Raw genomic sequence first — 16,210 nt, forward strand, 5'->3', positions numbered from 1 at the left:
GGGTTTTACATTTCACTTATCGTGGGTTATTTTTACAGCGTAACTCGAGGGATCGCTGTACTGTAAATTATGAAGTACCTGGCATTAGTTTTATATCAGCCTTTGTTTGGTAAGGTAAAATAAAATCTGTCAGGTAAAGGTGGAGAGGTGTACACGTTTTCATCAGTGGAAACCGCTGTAAATTTTACCTGTAAATTATTATTGTTATGATTCTCATTATTATTATTGATATTATTCGGAAGAAAACCATAACTGGCAAAAATCGGGATCGGCACACTTAAAGTGGAGTCGCCCAAGAAAATTGCAATCTGTGTTTCTAATCCATGCATTGTGGTCACAGCAACACTCACCTTGGGTGTGGGTTATGTTGTAACAGGTAGGGCTGGGTCATATCATACTGTTCACGGTAATACCGGTATAATGTTGGGCAGAGATAAGAAAATGAAATAATGCGATAGAATATGGGTAAAACGCGCATGCCTTTGTTTTCATGGAAACATGGCGGAAAAACCATGCTGGCGACGGAGAATGAGAAGAGCGAAAGCGGATCATTGAATGAAACAGATGAACCAGAATTGGTTTGTAAAAATGCTGCAAGTTCAGTGGTGTGGAACTGGTTTGGCTTTTGTCCATCAGATACACAACAAAGCACTATTTGTGGTAGCGCATGCTAGCGACGGCCGTATTTTGGAAAATACGGCACACTTAAAATCAATCCTTTGATTTTTCTGACAATCGACAGTGCCCCTTATAATCCCGTGTGCCTTATGTATGAATTCTGGTTGTGTTTACTGACCTCGAAACGATTTTATGTACACGGTGCTCAAAAATCTGTCAAATGTTTTAGTACGACTTTGCTAACCTACGAAGCCGCACCGCTTGATGGATTGTCGGAGCATTACGGCTATTGTAGGCAGGCGCCTCGCGGAGTGATACGTACTGTGCGTCAACATAATATTACCATATTGTGTGTGTGTGTGTGTGTGTGTGTGTGTGTGTGTGTGTGTGTGTGTGTGTGTGTGTGTGTGTGTGTGTGTATAACCTCTTTTTAAGTTTGGTGGATATTATACATGGTTATGCTGAGGATATGTCAGCTAATTTCCACTGGAAATGCCTTTTGGTTAAACTGTCAGCAAGGAATTTGCATTTGCACTGTTAAATATTTATGTAACTTTAATGCACATTAAAAAAAAACAGCTGCTTGTTTAAGTGAAAATACATTGATTTTTTTCCCCCACTAATAAAGTTGTGGAGTTGTAAAGTATTTTGTCTAGTGTCAATTATATCGTCAGTTATATCGTTGTCACAAATTTTCAAATGTATATCGTGATAAATATTTTTGGTCATATCGCCCTGCTCTAGTAACAGGTACAGCCCGGGTTCACAGGGTCAAGTTACTGTCACCATAATGCCATCGGCGATGAGTATTTCTAACTCTGTGCTGCTCAGAAATATTTTCTCCTGCTTTTTTCTCTCTGCACTTCTTAAACTTTGCATTACAAGTTCATGTTTCACCTTGACCTCAGACAATCTTTTTAAAAGCCACACATCAATAGCAGAGACTTCTCTCAGTGAGAAAGAAGCGATGCATTGTATGAAAGACAACTTTCATAACACGGTGCACTATTCACCTGCCTTTTACTGCTCTTGGATTTACAGTATTTCATTCTTCATACATTATTCATCACAATCTCATCCAGCACTATTTCACAGAGAAAGGTCAATTCTTTAAAATCAAAGTCAAACTTTTTTTTTAATCCACACTTTGAATGTATTCTGCAGAGGATGCTAAGAATTGCTGTGATTTTTATTTAACTCTGTTATTATCAGAGGAAGCTTGAAAGCATCAGTAACAGGATCACTGCAGCAGCAGTCGCTGATTTATTCATCCGCATTTTTTCTCTTTCGCTTCAGAGAAAAATGCAACCTCGACATATGAAAAGACACAAACTATTTAATCAAAAGAAAAACAAAAGTGATGCGCAGAAATCTGGAAAGTAGTTAAAGTGATCTGACCGATAGTGGCACCCGGTTTTCTACAAAATTCCCGGGAATTTCTCCATGGAACGACAGATGTATTTTTAGTCTTCTGAACTATGCTGCAACTGCAAGAAGACTTCTTGCAATTGCCTGTGGGGGCTTTTTGAGTTGGTTGGATCAGTGGCTGCTTCTTATTCTAATGTTATGTGTTTGGATTACCTGTCACAATCTATTACAGGCAGGGCTTGCCTCCATTTGGAGCAGAGCTGCTGCTTAAAAACATCTAAGGCAATCATGAGCGGGAGTAAACAAAGCAAAACACTAATGGCTTGTCTCAAATCAACAAAAGAAAAAAACGGGCAAACTTGTTTAACGGTGATAACGAGGAGGATGAAAGGAAACATCGCAGACTTTGTGTTGCGGAGGAATTTGCCGTGTAGGGCTTCGTAATGCGAACTGCAGCCAGGATGAGAGGTTTGTTTTTCTCTCTCCCGCTAAAGGTCTCGGCTTTTACGTGTCATAATCCAGACATCTCCCTCTGTCAGGGGGATAAAGACAAGAGCATATTTCTGCTTCTTTTAAGTAAAATGCCATTAAATCGCTGATTTATTCATTCACTATGTAGAATTTCTCCAGAAAGACATTTTTGATTGATATCTTCCCTTTTTTTTCTGAACAGCGTTCTCTTCTGCTCTGGCTGCAGGACACATAATTAAGATACCCGTGGTGTTTTAAGGAATTAAACTGCAGGCCAGAAAGACTCGGCAGCGTGATAGGAAAAGAAAATTTCGAGATGAATACAGGAAAGCACTTTAAAAAATAATTGAGGGATGGAATTTCTTATGTAATTTCAGGCCTTGAAAATCTTTTCCTTCATCTCTCCACACAAGAAAAATCAAGAATAGTGGCAAAAATTACAGCAGCAAAAAGGGAACTAAATTAATGCTCGTGATTATAACCATCATCCTGTTCAGCTAATGTGTTGCATTTGACAGCTGTCCTGACAAAACCACCGATCTCCAAAAGCTGAGATGTTCACACACGAAGGAAAACAATAATATTTATACTCTTACTAGCTTTGCATTTTTAACCTACGGGAACAAAGCAGTCTGAGTTAAAGGGCCCATATCATGCAAATGTATATGTTATATTTATATTCTGGGGTTTTTCTCGCACATGTCTGCATGATTTACAATTCAAAAGAAACCCTTTATTTATCATATACAGACCACAAATGATGCAGTCCCATCAGTTCAGCCTCTGTCTGTTTTAGTTCCTGTCACCTAAAGGCCCCAGTGGTAATACATGGGAATACATGTAAAAACGGCAAAGAGCTCTATTATGATTAAGGGACGTATGCTGAGCTAGAAGCCAGTTTACGGCCCAGTTGCCTCTTTTATTGTGCAGGTTTCCCACTTCTAAAACCTTCCTAGCACCTTCAAAGGTCTGTGTGTTTATGTGACATTATCACTTCAAGTCCACGGGTTCTGTGGGAACTCGCAAGCACAATGCACATGTGCAGCGGGATGCACGGCACAGATGCAAACCTGGAAGCTATCAGCTTTATTTTGGCTCACGGACCAGGCTACCAACTTCCACTGGAGTTAGCAGGTAACCAATTCTGCTCAATTTATACAGACTTTTCTTCTGATTCATCAACATTTTCTCAAAAACATCTACACGCGTTTGAGCACGACAAAATCCGAGGCACGGGGGAAAAAGAAAGGGAAGATATCAATCAGATCCAACCAAACAAGTTTAAAGCCAAAGTCTGTAAGGGTCAGTGACCCTGGACGAATGGACAGAGGTAAACTGAAATCCCTGGCATTGGAACATGCAGGGAACATTTTTACTTCAACTTTGCAACATTTTTAAAATCATTATTTTCCTTTAACAGATGAGATCCGGACAGAATATCCAGACATATGAGAAAGGTTTGGCATTTTTACCATGAAGCTATGTGGCACTCACCTTTAGTTTGTGAGCTTTACCAACATACAGGGATTTTTGACATCATAATAATATATATTTGATAGACGTTCAGAAAAGGCCAAAGTGCCACATGTTGCCTTCAAACAAATCCATCTGATTGAAGAGATGCTTACAGGAAGTGGAAACGTTGTACTGTAACTTGGCAAATTGATTTCATTTTCTACTGTCTCTGATTATAGGTAAAGTTTTAAAAATACATTTTTGCATGATAGTAGGAGTCTGGATTTCATCTCCCAGTTATACTGAAATATAATATAGGAGTTTAAGAAGGGAGGTGAAAGCATGGAAAACCTGCTCAGGTTCATATGGACAAGTGAAAATTTATAGATCTGTTCACAGTTAACAAATGTGTAGATACCAGTAAAACTGACTGTTAGATGTCCAGAAAATCCTCTAAGCATGCATGCTGCCTGTAAAGTCTGCCATTACTCCACCAGACATGTGTTCACCACTTTGCTCACCTGTTACCGTTTAGCACATGCAGACAAGGACCCAGATTATTCCCAGTTAGATTTATTTTTAAAAGCTTTTTCATCCAGAGAATTTTGACTGCTTAGAAATGTATAAAACTGCTACAAAAGACTTCTAAGCAATAAATGTGAGCCAAAAGATTAATAAGAAATACCAGCACCAAGGAGACATTTTTTAAATGATTCAAAGTTTCTGGATGTGGCGATGTAGATTAAATTCAGCTTTTTCCTCAATCATCAGAAAAGCGTACAAGATTTAAGACTGAAAATTTAAAAACTTGTGCTGCATTCCTGTCTCCAGGTACAAATCGAGAGGATGCTGGGTCGTAAGTGTAGGTGTAACATTATTAAACTGTAACAAAGTGAACAGGATCGACACTGATTGTTGAGCAGCAGCCGGAGTTTAGGTAGAAACTGCCCCACCCAGCAAGCACAAGATCAAAGTCATCAGCCTTCATTAAACTAAGGGGTATATGGAAGTTTAAGGTTTCCGTAGACTTCTAAGAAGAGAAGTAAATTCTGTTGTACGCCTATTGCATTCCTCACTGCTCACGTGTCTCTGTGCTCTGCCTAAAGTGTAAGAGGGGAGCAGCTCTGCTGGCTGGCTGAACCTGACGTTCAACAAAGCCATGAAATTCAGAACTCCAACAGTCGAAGCGCTGCACCTTTTAAAATAACTGCGTGACTTTGAAAGTGCTTTAGATTACATTAAGGTCATAGCGCAGCATGCATGCACGTATACTGATAGTCCTAGGGTTTTTTAAAGCTTCGAGTTTTATACTTACTGTGTTTGCAGTTTGTGTGGGAAGAGCAGTGAATTTACACGCAATGCATAACTTATTTGAATTATGCAACATTCTGTCTCCAAGCTTACAAAGGAAGCATTCATTTAGGATAGAAAACTGGTCAGATCAAATGAGGGGCTTGAAGAGGGAGACTTTCTTTCTTCCTGTTTGCAGCGAACAAAGGAATGTGAAGCACTTGGAGGATTTCATAGCAGAGGTCGAGCGCTGCGAGCGTCAGCCAGAGGTGCAGAGGCCAGAAATCCCAGGAGGGCCAAATGCCTGTGGGTATTATGACCAGCAAAGCGCAGAAAAGTGACCGGGCTCCACCAATAGGTGTCAGCCTTCCATCCTTCCTGCATCAGAGCCCTCGGAAATGTGTGTGTGTGTGTGTGTGTGTGTGTGTGTGTGTGTGTGTGTGTGTGTGTGTGTGTGTGTGTGTGGGGGTCCACGGGTGGAGAGCGGCTGGCTCCAGGCAGCATCTGGAGCTGGACGTCTCTGCATTTGGCTGCAGCTCAAATGGACAAATAGTTTTGCTGGACTTGGTACGTGAACTCAGTGCGGCGCTCGGGGCTGTCTTTGCTTTCTGCGCCGACTCTTAGAGAGTTACTGACAACCAAGAAAATTTAATAGAACAGCGGCTCCTCTCACCTGATAATCGTATGAGTTCCCCAGCGGTGGAGGAGGGAAGGAACCAGGGGATGACAGGAAGCCGGTTGACTCTTCGACAGGTGGTGGAGGGGGAGGGTAGTCCGCTGGGATGGAGACACACGCGCACACACACACCAAGAAAAACAAAAACGGCTCATTAAATACTTCCCCTTTTTTTTTCTTTTACAAACAAACTGTCACAATTGTGAAAGAACACACACAGTCCACCGCTGAAAAAACACCGGCAAAAAAAAAAAAAAAAAAGATTAAAAAAAGATGTTTCATTTACAACAACCAGCACAACAGGTGCCGAAAACAAGGTAAAGGGTTACAAATCTATGGAGAAATAGTGCACATGATGCTCTGCATGGTCGAGGTTAAAAGTAGATTACACTGTAAGCCTGCTTATAGCGCATAAATACATGACTGGCTCTGGAGCGTCCAGCATGTTGACACAAACATGATTTATAAAGTATGTAAGTGCATCAAATTATCATTTTGAGACGCATTAATGCATCACCATCTGTTTTAACATTAAGTTTGTATTTTCTGCATATTTTTATTCTGTATATATGGTGTTTGTTATGATTACTGCGTGCCTTTCTTTTATCCCCGATGCGGGACAGTCCCTCAGTTTCGTTGTACTACTCTACAAAGCATGACTGTGCAATGACAATAAAAAGTTTAAGTATTTTACAGGAAGTTTTATGGGGTAGAAAGATGTTCTTTACACCTGCAGGTTAGATGTCAGCTGGATCAAATGCTCAAACATTAGGTTTGAGCTTTAACAATCAATATATATGCATATTTTTTATTAGTAACAATCAATAAAACTGCTTTTGTTTTTCACCATCATGAGAAACACCACTGGATTCTGCAATTTCCTTTATTTCTAATGAGCATTTTAGCACCTTTCAGCTCTTTGTTCTGGTTTTCCACCTCACTGATCTCAGTATTACTTTTGCCCACTGCACAGCAGGAAGTTGCTAACCCATAAAAGTTACCTGCCTAGTTATGACACTACAGAAATTCAGTAACTAGGTGGTCAGCACCACTGATACCAGAGGTTACTGGGAGTGGGCTTAAGTAACAAAATAACCTATTTTTGGCTGATGCAGCTCACAAATGCTGTCCACCATCAGTTTTATTCCCACTTCTCTCCCTAATGGAGCTAAAATCAACTCAAAACGAATGCTGATATTAATCGTTGCATCTGCAGGTCACTGTTTGCAAACATGTCTGCCATACGAGAGCCGTGTGCACAAATGTGCGGTGTTTTTAATTTGAACTGAACATTTTTTGTTCAGCGTGACAGCATTTTGATTATTTTTATTATTAGCGGTTTATCTTGCAATTCAATTGAAAACAACTCAGCAGGGTCTAATTCATTATTCTGACTTATTTAAGTAGTTTAAAACGCGACAATGGCATTTTGTCATTAAGGTGTTGAACCGACTGAAAGATGCAGTGTAATGTAGCAAGTTGTTTAACGAGCGCACATTTGTTATACAGAACGCCGGTTGCAGAGTAGCTGATGAAGACTTATTATTAGAAGTCATCATCATTTGCATGAACTGCAAAATCAAGTCTAACATATGGAAGAGGTCATAGAGTTAAAAAAAAAGAGAGACTGCGAGCGAATGAGACAAAGAAGTACAGCCTCGCTATCCCACGTCAACGGACTGACACACATAATTGCAGCAATTTGGTTAACTAAGAAGTACTAATCTGGAGCAAGCGTGGCTTTTCCCCCCCTCTCCCTGAAATTGAAATGTTGTGTTACAGACGGGTTAGACTAGGTGTTTGCCGTGCCAGACGACGAGAAACAAGCTAAATTTGTAGTTCTGAAGTGCACGCTAATCCAAGGATTGCATCCTGCCACATGTTTCAGACAGGATAAGGAGTTACATGCCAAATTAAATTCTGATTTGGCTTCTCTCGGCACAGGACTTAAGACTGAATCATTTGACCATGTACTTCTAAGTACCAAACCAGACATGAGCTTTGCAAATTAAAGGCTTTTATGAGACGTAATGGGAATTTGTTCCAATGCTAAGACTTTGATGAGTCCTGTTCTGAAATTCCATTTGCATTCCATGGCTTTTATCTGTTTTCATTAGAATCTAATTGATGTCATCAGTGTAGTTTATCCAAGGCAGCTGACCAAATTAATTAAGCGTGGTTTTCAGTTGCCTCAACACAACGGCAGAAAGAGGGGGGGGAAAAGGAAACGAAGACAGAGAGATAATGCAGCATGGTTAAAATTGGACACTTCTGCGTCTTGAGCATTACTACGTTCAAGAAATTGTGAGCATTGCATTAAACATTCCCTCTGGGCACTTGAGGCCCTCCATGTGAATTGTTTATATAATAACCTTGTGACCTCCACTAAAACTCCAGAGTGTAACAGCTCCTCTAAACCTCTGGGAGAGAAAATAAAATATGCTGCTTGACAACAAGGCTCGGGCCCGGCCCGCCCTCCCCTCCACCATGGATCCTTTTTACCCGAATATAAGTCACTTGTAACTTGTGGCTTACAGAGAATTAAATCATTAAGTTGCATGTACGTTTCTCTCAAACATCAAAGATGTTTTGGATTCATCACTTCAGGAAACACGAGTTGTAAATGTTTCAGAGAATCATGTTTTATTGAAAAGGTTTTATAGCTTTGTGCGTGGAACAGTGGAAAGCAAGACTTGGAGGAGGAACGGGGGTCATTAGGCATCTTTGCTCAAAGGATGTTTCTGACCATTTCCCCTCTTGACCCAATTTCTTTTCCCCCATCCGTCATTGCACCAGTCATTTAGGAGTGAATCGCATTAGTGTGCTAATGTTAAATTCAAAAAAGAAAAAAAACTTTGCATGCACTGTTTGCACCCCCCAGTAGTCTTTTCAAGGAAAACCATTCTGTCTCATAAAAAAATGCACTCAGCCTTGGAGATGTTTGCAGCTGATTCAGGGTCAGAAAGAAACGGCGTTTAAGAAGAAGCCTTTCGAATTAAGTGGCGTGTAATGTTATCTCTCATTTCCATAAGTGAACATTCTTTTATAAGAGGAATGATCTTACTCTTGAAAATACAACACACCTGAGACCAGAAGATCTTCACTGCCATTCAAACACTCCTGACTTTATTGGTTTCAACTAGAAGCCATACATTATATATGTAAAACAATATCTTAAGCCAACATAATTTCTAAAGGTTACAACAACAAAAAAAAGTTTAACTTCCCCGAGCTAGTAATTACAAGTGTTTACAGACAAGCTGTCTTTTCCACTGTGGTAATCTGCTAGCAACCAAAGCAGACACAAGGTGGTTTTCGGGGCAGGAGCCTCTTTGCGACCATTAGCAACTTCCAGCAAGCAGTCGACAACCAGTCCATTGACCAGTGGTTGCTAGATGGTTGCAGAGCGGTCTCTAGGTTTGTGTGATTGAGGCCTAAGACTTCTGCTAGAAATCTACGTGGGAACTTAAGACATAACTGGAAACCCCTTTAACCCTGCACCATGGCGCCGTGGCCTACACAATTCAGTCTTCACAGGCTCGACGTGTAATCACGTTTCTTGCGAGGTGCACATCCGGTTATATAAAAGGCCATGTGTAGCGCTAAATGGGTTTCCGAACAGGTCCCAAGTTACAACGTAGATTTCCCACATTAGTCTAAATGTTGTTGCTCGTCACATGGACATGATGACGATAGCTTCTCTCTGTTTAGATCCACCCTTAGCATCACTGTTCAACAGCACTGTGTAATCAAAAGCTATTAAGGCTGCCTTTAATAGTCAGTTTGATGCTTTTATTATCTAAATATTAATACCCTTCATCGTTATTCCTTCGTGCTTGCCTCATGTTCAAAGTGCTATTCACATTTAGCATGTTTAAAATACATAGCATATCATTCTAACTGCATTACTGTAAAAATAGCAGGAATAAAGTCCTGGGGTATTCAGAGAGGGCAACCACCAATGCACAAATTAAGTCCGAAGAAATTTAACGGGTTCTTCTTTTTCCTTCCTTTTGGCATAATCTTGGTAGATGAATGACAGTAAACTGTAGGCTTGGTGTCAAGTTTTCCAGTACAACCTCAAGAACCCTTCAAACAAGGAACTTAACTTATATTTCTACGACCTGTAGGACATAGTTCTAGTTTTGGTTCCTGAACTCAGTTCCTGCCTCTGAGTCAATATTAGAGCGAGAGGTGGTAATCTGGATGAATATTATTAAAATGTAAACCGCAGTTTCTGTAGGCAGACCGGGCTGAAAGGGAGAATGTAAGAGTGTGGGCAAAAACACTGAAGCAGGCTATTGTAATATTCATTTTGATTCTATATTAGAGCACAGTGGTTGTTTTAAATATTGCAAAATGGGGAAAGTCTCACCCAGAAATCTACATACTAAAAACACCATTTGCAGTGCAAACAGAAATATTTTTAAAATTTTTCACTTCTCTTTCTTTTCAACCACAGACACACATACACACAGTCAAATCTTCATGTCTTCCTTATCAGAAAGAATCCCTCTCACCTGCAGCTAAACAGCAACATAATAAGTGAAAAAAGAACTTTTAAAACTTACTAACTAACTAAATAAACTGTGAACCTGGACGTCCCAACGCTACAAATCAAATCCTGGGTTTCTGCTTCCTGAAATGACGAATCCAAAACATCTTTGTCCACAAAAACTTTGTCCCATTGGTGTCAGCCATGGGACTCAATCTTTCTATTTCTAATAATAAACAAAAAAAAACAAAAAAACGACAACACAGGTTTTAGCACTCGCTGTTCAGCGGCTCTGAGCTGTGCTAATGCCGTTAGGCTTTTAAGCAGTGTGAAGCAGACAGAGCGAGAACGGCTCCTGTGCTGTGAATGAAGCTGACTCCATTTGTGACAATAGGGAGATGAAAGCTCCAAGTGCGCACTAATGAGAGAAGCAGCAGGAACACCTACTTAATACGACAACTTCCCCTCTCTTTATTGAGCAATTACTTTTAAGTAGCCGCTTTGTGAACAAGGAATCCTAATCAGTGATTAAAGTTATTTGAGAGGCCGTAAGAGGTGTAATTGGTTATTGGGAACCCTGAGTATTGTTAAGGGGGTGACAAAGGGGTGAGGATGGATCCAGCTGTGACGCTGAGGGACTTGTATTTAACTTTTGTTTTTAACTAAGTGATACATTTATTAACACTTCAAATACTGATAATTGTGAGCGACTCATTCTTGAATGTATGCGTGCGACTTCTCTTTAGTATAGTGTATTTTATTATCCCGTCTGCGTGGATTTGAATCAGTTTTTCTAAATTATGTAGTTGAGAGGAGCTTCTGTGCCTCGGATGGAGGAGTTATAAATTTTGAGGGTCTTGTTCACCACGTTGGGGCAGACCGGAGCGACAGATTGACAGATGAATTGCTGGATCTTCTGCCGGGATGCTGTACTGGTCTGTTGTTGTAAAGAGAGCGCAAGGCATAAAGAAGAAGTTCTCGTTTTACCAGTCAGTCGATCTAAATTCGTATGCCTCACATATGGCCGTGAGCTGGGGGTACTGAGGATGAAAGCCGCGGAAACTAGCTTCCACTGAAGGATGTCTGGGCTCTGCTCGAAAGGAGCTAGCTGAGGTGGTTCGTGCACCTGGCTCGAATGCTTGGGTGAATTTTTGTGTTTCTGTTCTACTGGTAGGAAACTGCAGGACAGAACCAAGACACGAGGAGAGACGACATATTTTGGCTGGCCTAGTAAGGCCTCGGGATCCCATTTAAGACTTGGACCGGAGAGAGACGAGTCCAGGTGTCTCTGCTTAAACTGTGACTTGAATACAGGTAAGTGTCAGAAGATGGACGGATGGAAAGATTTCAGTATTTGAGTTGCACGATAAACTAGTCAAGCGTCATGAAAATTTCCCCCGATGACAAAAAATGATTATATCTTCAAAAACAATGAAAAACTGGAGAAATCAACTCAGTTTTCTCAAGAAAATATCACAGAACAGATGCAGATCTCCTTCTAGTTTCAGAGACTCCATTCATGCATATTGTGGAGGGAATTATCAGCAGTGGAGGTGTGAAGTCTCAGAATGCTCTTGTTAAAAGTGTTACAGATAAGAGATTTCAGCAGAGGAATAAAAGAATCTTTGCAGATTGTAAGTGAGTGTTTGTTGTAGTACTTCTGATCTGGACTAAGGATTAGTCAGTTCTGTGGGGGCAGGAAGATTGTTGAGCATATGTTTTCAGATTTACATATGTACAACATTATCAGAGTTACACGTGTGTAAGCGGTGGCCATCTGGCCTCTAAGGACTTAGGACAAAGCCTGGCAAAGAATATAACTGCCTTTCGCATAACATAGCCCACATTTCTGCAAACAGAACAGTCTGAAGCAGAAAGAGCACAAACTGAGGAAACCTAAAATACAGGGAAAGAGCGATTTGGGCGCGCAGCACATAAATCCTCTCCCACAATATGAACTTGATTTACTGCTGAACGCTTGAGCCTCTGCTGTCCGTTAGCATTTACACATGCTGCACTGAGCCTAAACAATGCAGGACAGTGATCCAGTGTCGGTCCACACATGGTGGCCAAAGTTTAAGAACATTAACAATACCCATCCTCTAAAATCAGTCTTTTACGTCTGTACAAATGTGAAATAACCGATATTCCAAATAAAGGGAAGTCAGGAAAAAAAGCTTTGTTTTATTGAGCAGCAAATACATAATCCCTCTCAGACAAAATGGACAAAAAGTATTTCAAGTCCACATGTTTTATCTCCACATACCCACTCCAAATGTGCTGTGGAAGAGGTTGAGAGCACATTGTTTTGACATAATTATGGACTCGTTTTATTCCATCTTCCGCTGGTAAAGAGCAGCTGAGCCCTGTTCCTAATTAGCATGATATGTATAGAAGAGTGATTTACGACTTCATTTGGTTTAGAGATGCAAGGGAGGGATTTGAAGTCTTTGGAGATGTACTTGTTTTAAGTGTAAAAGGAGCAGACCAAAATTGGCTTCTGCTATTCTACGGAGAAATCCCACAGGAGGAAAAAAAACTGCGATCAGGAACAATAGGCGGATTATGTTTTCGCACAAAAGCAAAGAAACAAATACTGAGGAAAGGTGAACGCTTGAAACGATAAATGGGCTGAACAATTAGCGTCTTAAGATGTGTTGTTAGCAGTGTTTTGTGATGAGCAAAAGCGTGATTCATCAAAGGTGCAGAGGGGAGCTTTGCTGTCGTTTCTTCTAAACAAAGTGGTGAGCGAGTAAATGAAGCGAGTCAAATGTCACAGCAGAAAGCCACCGCTGTGTAAACTCTGCCAGTTTCATAACGTGAAACCTTTTCACAGAGACAATCGGCTGTAAGCCTGCAGACGAGCCGGTTCTTGTGCGCGACGAGTTGTGCCGTCAACTTTAACTTATAACACATGGCTTCGCGATCCGATAAAATGACACATTCGTAAGGAGGTTTTTCTAAAGCCAACAAGTAGAGTTGAAGACCGTAAATGTTAAAATCAAATTTAAGCGTAATTAAATTGAATGGATGTTTAATGTAACTTCTTAGGTGTCCTGACGCGTTTGAGTCACTGAGCTGCTCGGAAACATCTTTAATCGTTTAAAGAGATGCTTAAAGCACCAATACAAGAAGTTAATCTAACACAGCAACTGGAGGAGCTGAGTGCTCTCTCCAAATACTGATCAGAATGTCATGTGCTCATAGTGAATCAAAGGAAATGCCACATCAAATCATATCATCGACGGAGTACTCATACAAAAAGCGGCACATAATGAATCACCAACGAGCTTGGAGAATAAAACGTTTGTTCTCAAGCATTAGGAATATATCTAAGAAGTATTATATTAGTAGCAATTATGTTATGCATACAACTCTATTACTGTGCAGCTACACTGAACGTGTAATAATATGCAGACAGCTACCCTTCCATTACAGTTGATTAAGAAGTCTACACCGTGTGTGAGAAAAAAGAAAATGCCATGAAAATAGAAAATAGATTAGTTGCTATTTTTTTCTCCTTTTTATCTTTGGTCTGCTTAGTCATTTCACAGAGAAATGCTTCATTCATCACTAAAAATGAGCACCGACTCTGGTATCAGTATTTATTTTTGCCAGTCCCAGCAGGCTGTTGGATTCCAACATAGATGACGGTCAATGTTTCACAAAGCTGCTCTGGCTCCAAAAACTAAAGACACGACAGCATCTAAAAGCAAAAGCTCACCATGTTTGGCAAATGATTTGCAGACACAGTGGATTTGGGGTCACCACAGGGTTAGAGCTACAGGAAAAGAGAGAGCTGTGCCAGAAGGCTGCCAATGAATCTACAGTTTGGGCGTATGACCAAAAGAATAGGAGTCGAACAAACTGAAAATTCTTTTTCTTCGTAGAACGGAAGAGATCACCCTAACAGGAAAAGAAAAAGAAGAACACTTTCGGTGCAGAGCTGCTGCTCCATTGGGTCCAAAAGAGGCCAACTGATCTAGAGGCCTTCTGCTCTCAATGTCTCGTAAGCTTAGAGGAGAACACATCTCTCATCTGCAATAAGAATATCGTAGGATCCTAAAACCTGAAACTTGGCATGTTTGGCTGTTTCTGGTGCCACCCAAACCGGACACAGGCGGGATAAAACAAATCACCTGGGCCAATCTATCAGCTGACTGATCACAGGTAGTGCAGATATTCGGGATCGTTAATGATGAGTGCCGAAACGCCTAAATGCTTATGGCAACTTGGCATCAATATCATCGTCTTTCAAAGCACCTCGAGCACAATCGATCTCCTCTGATCTCAGAAGTTAAGTAGGGTCAGGTCTGGTTAGTACTCGGATGGGCCGCCCGGAAATACCAACTGGTTTAAGCTCAGAGGTGGCTGTAGCTTAGGAGTATCCTCGGGCAAGATACCGAACCCCAAGTTGCTTCCGATGCATTCATCGTGAGTGTGAATGTTCGATAGAAAGCTCTTCGGCATAGAGAGAATGGGTGTGTGTGAAAGGGTTAATGAGGCCTGTAGTATAAAGCACTTTGAGGGTTCAAGCAGAGTAGAAAAACACTATGTAAGAACCAGTCCATTTATCATACATTATGCTGGGCTATGAGAATGTCCGATTGAACAAATAAAAGCACTGCTGCATTTAGCATTAGCCCAGAAAAAAATGTAAATTAAAAATGTAAATTTCTCATTTTTGGATTGAATTTTTGACAGCATGTACAAAGGAAATGTAATCATTTTAAGGATGATGAAGTTTATTATTGCTGTTATTTGATAAAATCCAAAGCTAAATTATGAATGACTAGAAGGCCAAGAGTTCCCATGTGCAAGTTCAGTTTTCGAGATCTTACTCAGCAGTCAAACTTCCTTACATTATGTAGACACAACCATGAAAGAATAGACAGGATATGTAGAAAACCGTTTTAGCAATACTACAAACTCTGAGGACGAGCCGTGAGATTTAGAGAAGTGAAATGTCTCATACTTGTAAGATTACGCTAAAAATCTGTGGCTGTTATAGCCCGATGAAATACACACTGAAATAAATATCGTTAGCACGGAGGAAACAACATTGCGCGAAACTTCCAAGCAGAAAGATTCTCCTCGGTTAAGACTTTGCACACACGGCAGAAAACACACAACAAGTAGCTGAAGTAGAGCATGTGTTCCAGTTAAGATAAAAGTAGCCTTGTTACGCGCTGTGAGCTGGAGCCTGTGGTATCTACGGGGACACTGACACACTCGGTGGTGGATTTCCTGTAAATTCTCCTGGTGACACCCATGAGGGACTCTGACATAACAACCGGTAGTCAGTTTGCCTCTGGCCAGTCAAGCAGGGAGGAATAAAAACAGCTTATGCACATGTTCGACACTTTGGAACTGCTCTGAGCAAACAATTAGCAGGTTTCTGGTAACTTAACGTGAAAAAGTTCTTTGTTTTAAACAGCAGAATAACAGCACTTCTCAGATGTTTAACTTTCACTATGATTAGCCCACTGCACAAAAAGTTTTATCTTGATAACAAGCAGAAAGACATTATGAGACATTACAGCAAGTTACTGACGCAAAATAACTTCAGTATCAAAAGGTTGTGGTTTTGGGGCTATCGCTTCACATCAATCAGACTATAAAGCATTTAATATTTGAAATATTCTGAATGGAAATGCAAATGATGACTCACTCCAGAGTGATTCAGTTTCCCATGCTGTGTCTGACAGTCTTTGTTCACACCATATACATGTTTACATTCATTTCATGGAGGGGGAAAAAAATCCCCATTTGAACGTTTGAGTAAGATCATTCTTCAGAACTTCAGAGCAGCTGTTTGCACGAAGCAGTGAATCAAC

At 40.6% G+C, this 16,210-nt stretch overlaps 1 protein-coding gene across 4 annotated transcripts in view; it reads right to left on the reverse strand.

The window, feature by feature from the left end:
- The window catches only part of lpp (LIM domain containing preferred translocation partner in lipoma), a 183,770-nt gene that overhangs the window by 87,011 nt on the left and 80,549 nt on the right, over positions 1 to 16,210 (reverse strand). For all 4 annotated transcript variants that reach the window (XM_026159643.2, XM_080297987.1, XM_026159644.2 and 1 more), the window contains one exon: positions 5,876 to 5,979. In XM_026159643.2, coding sequence (XP_026015428.1) covers positions 5,876 to 5,979 — 104 coding nt within the window. The remainder of the gene's footprint in view (positions 1 to 5,875; positions 5,980 to 16,210) is intronic.

This window comes from Astatotilapia calliptera, chromosome 23 (genome assembly GCF_964374335.1).
Source record: "Astatotilapia calliptera chromosome 23, fAstCal68.1, whole genome shotgun sequence".
NCBI lineage: Eukaryota > Metazoa > Chordata > Actinopteri > Cichliformes > Cichlidae > Astatotilapia > Astatotilapia calliptera.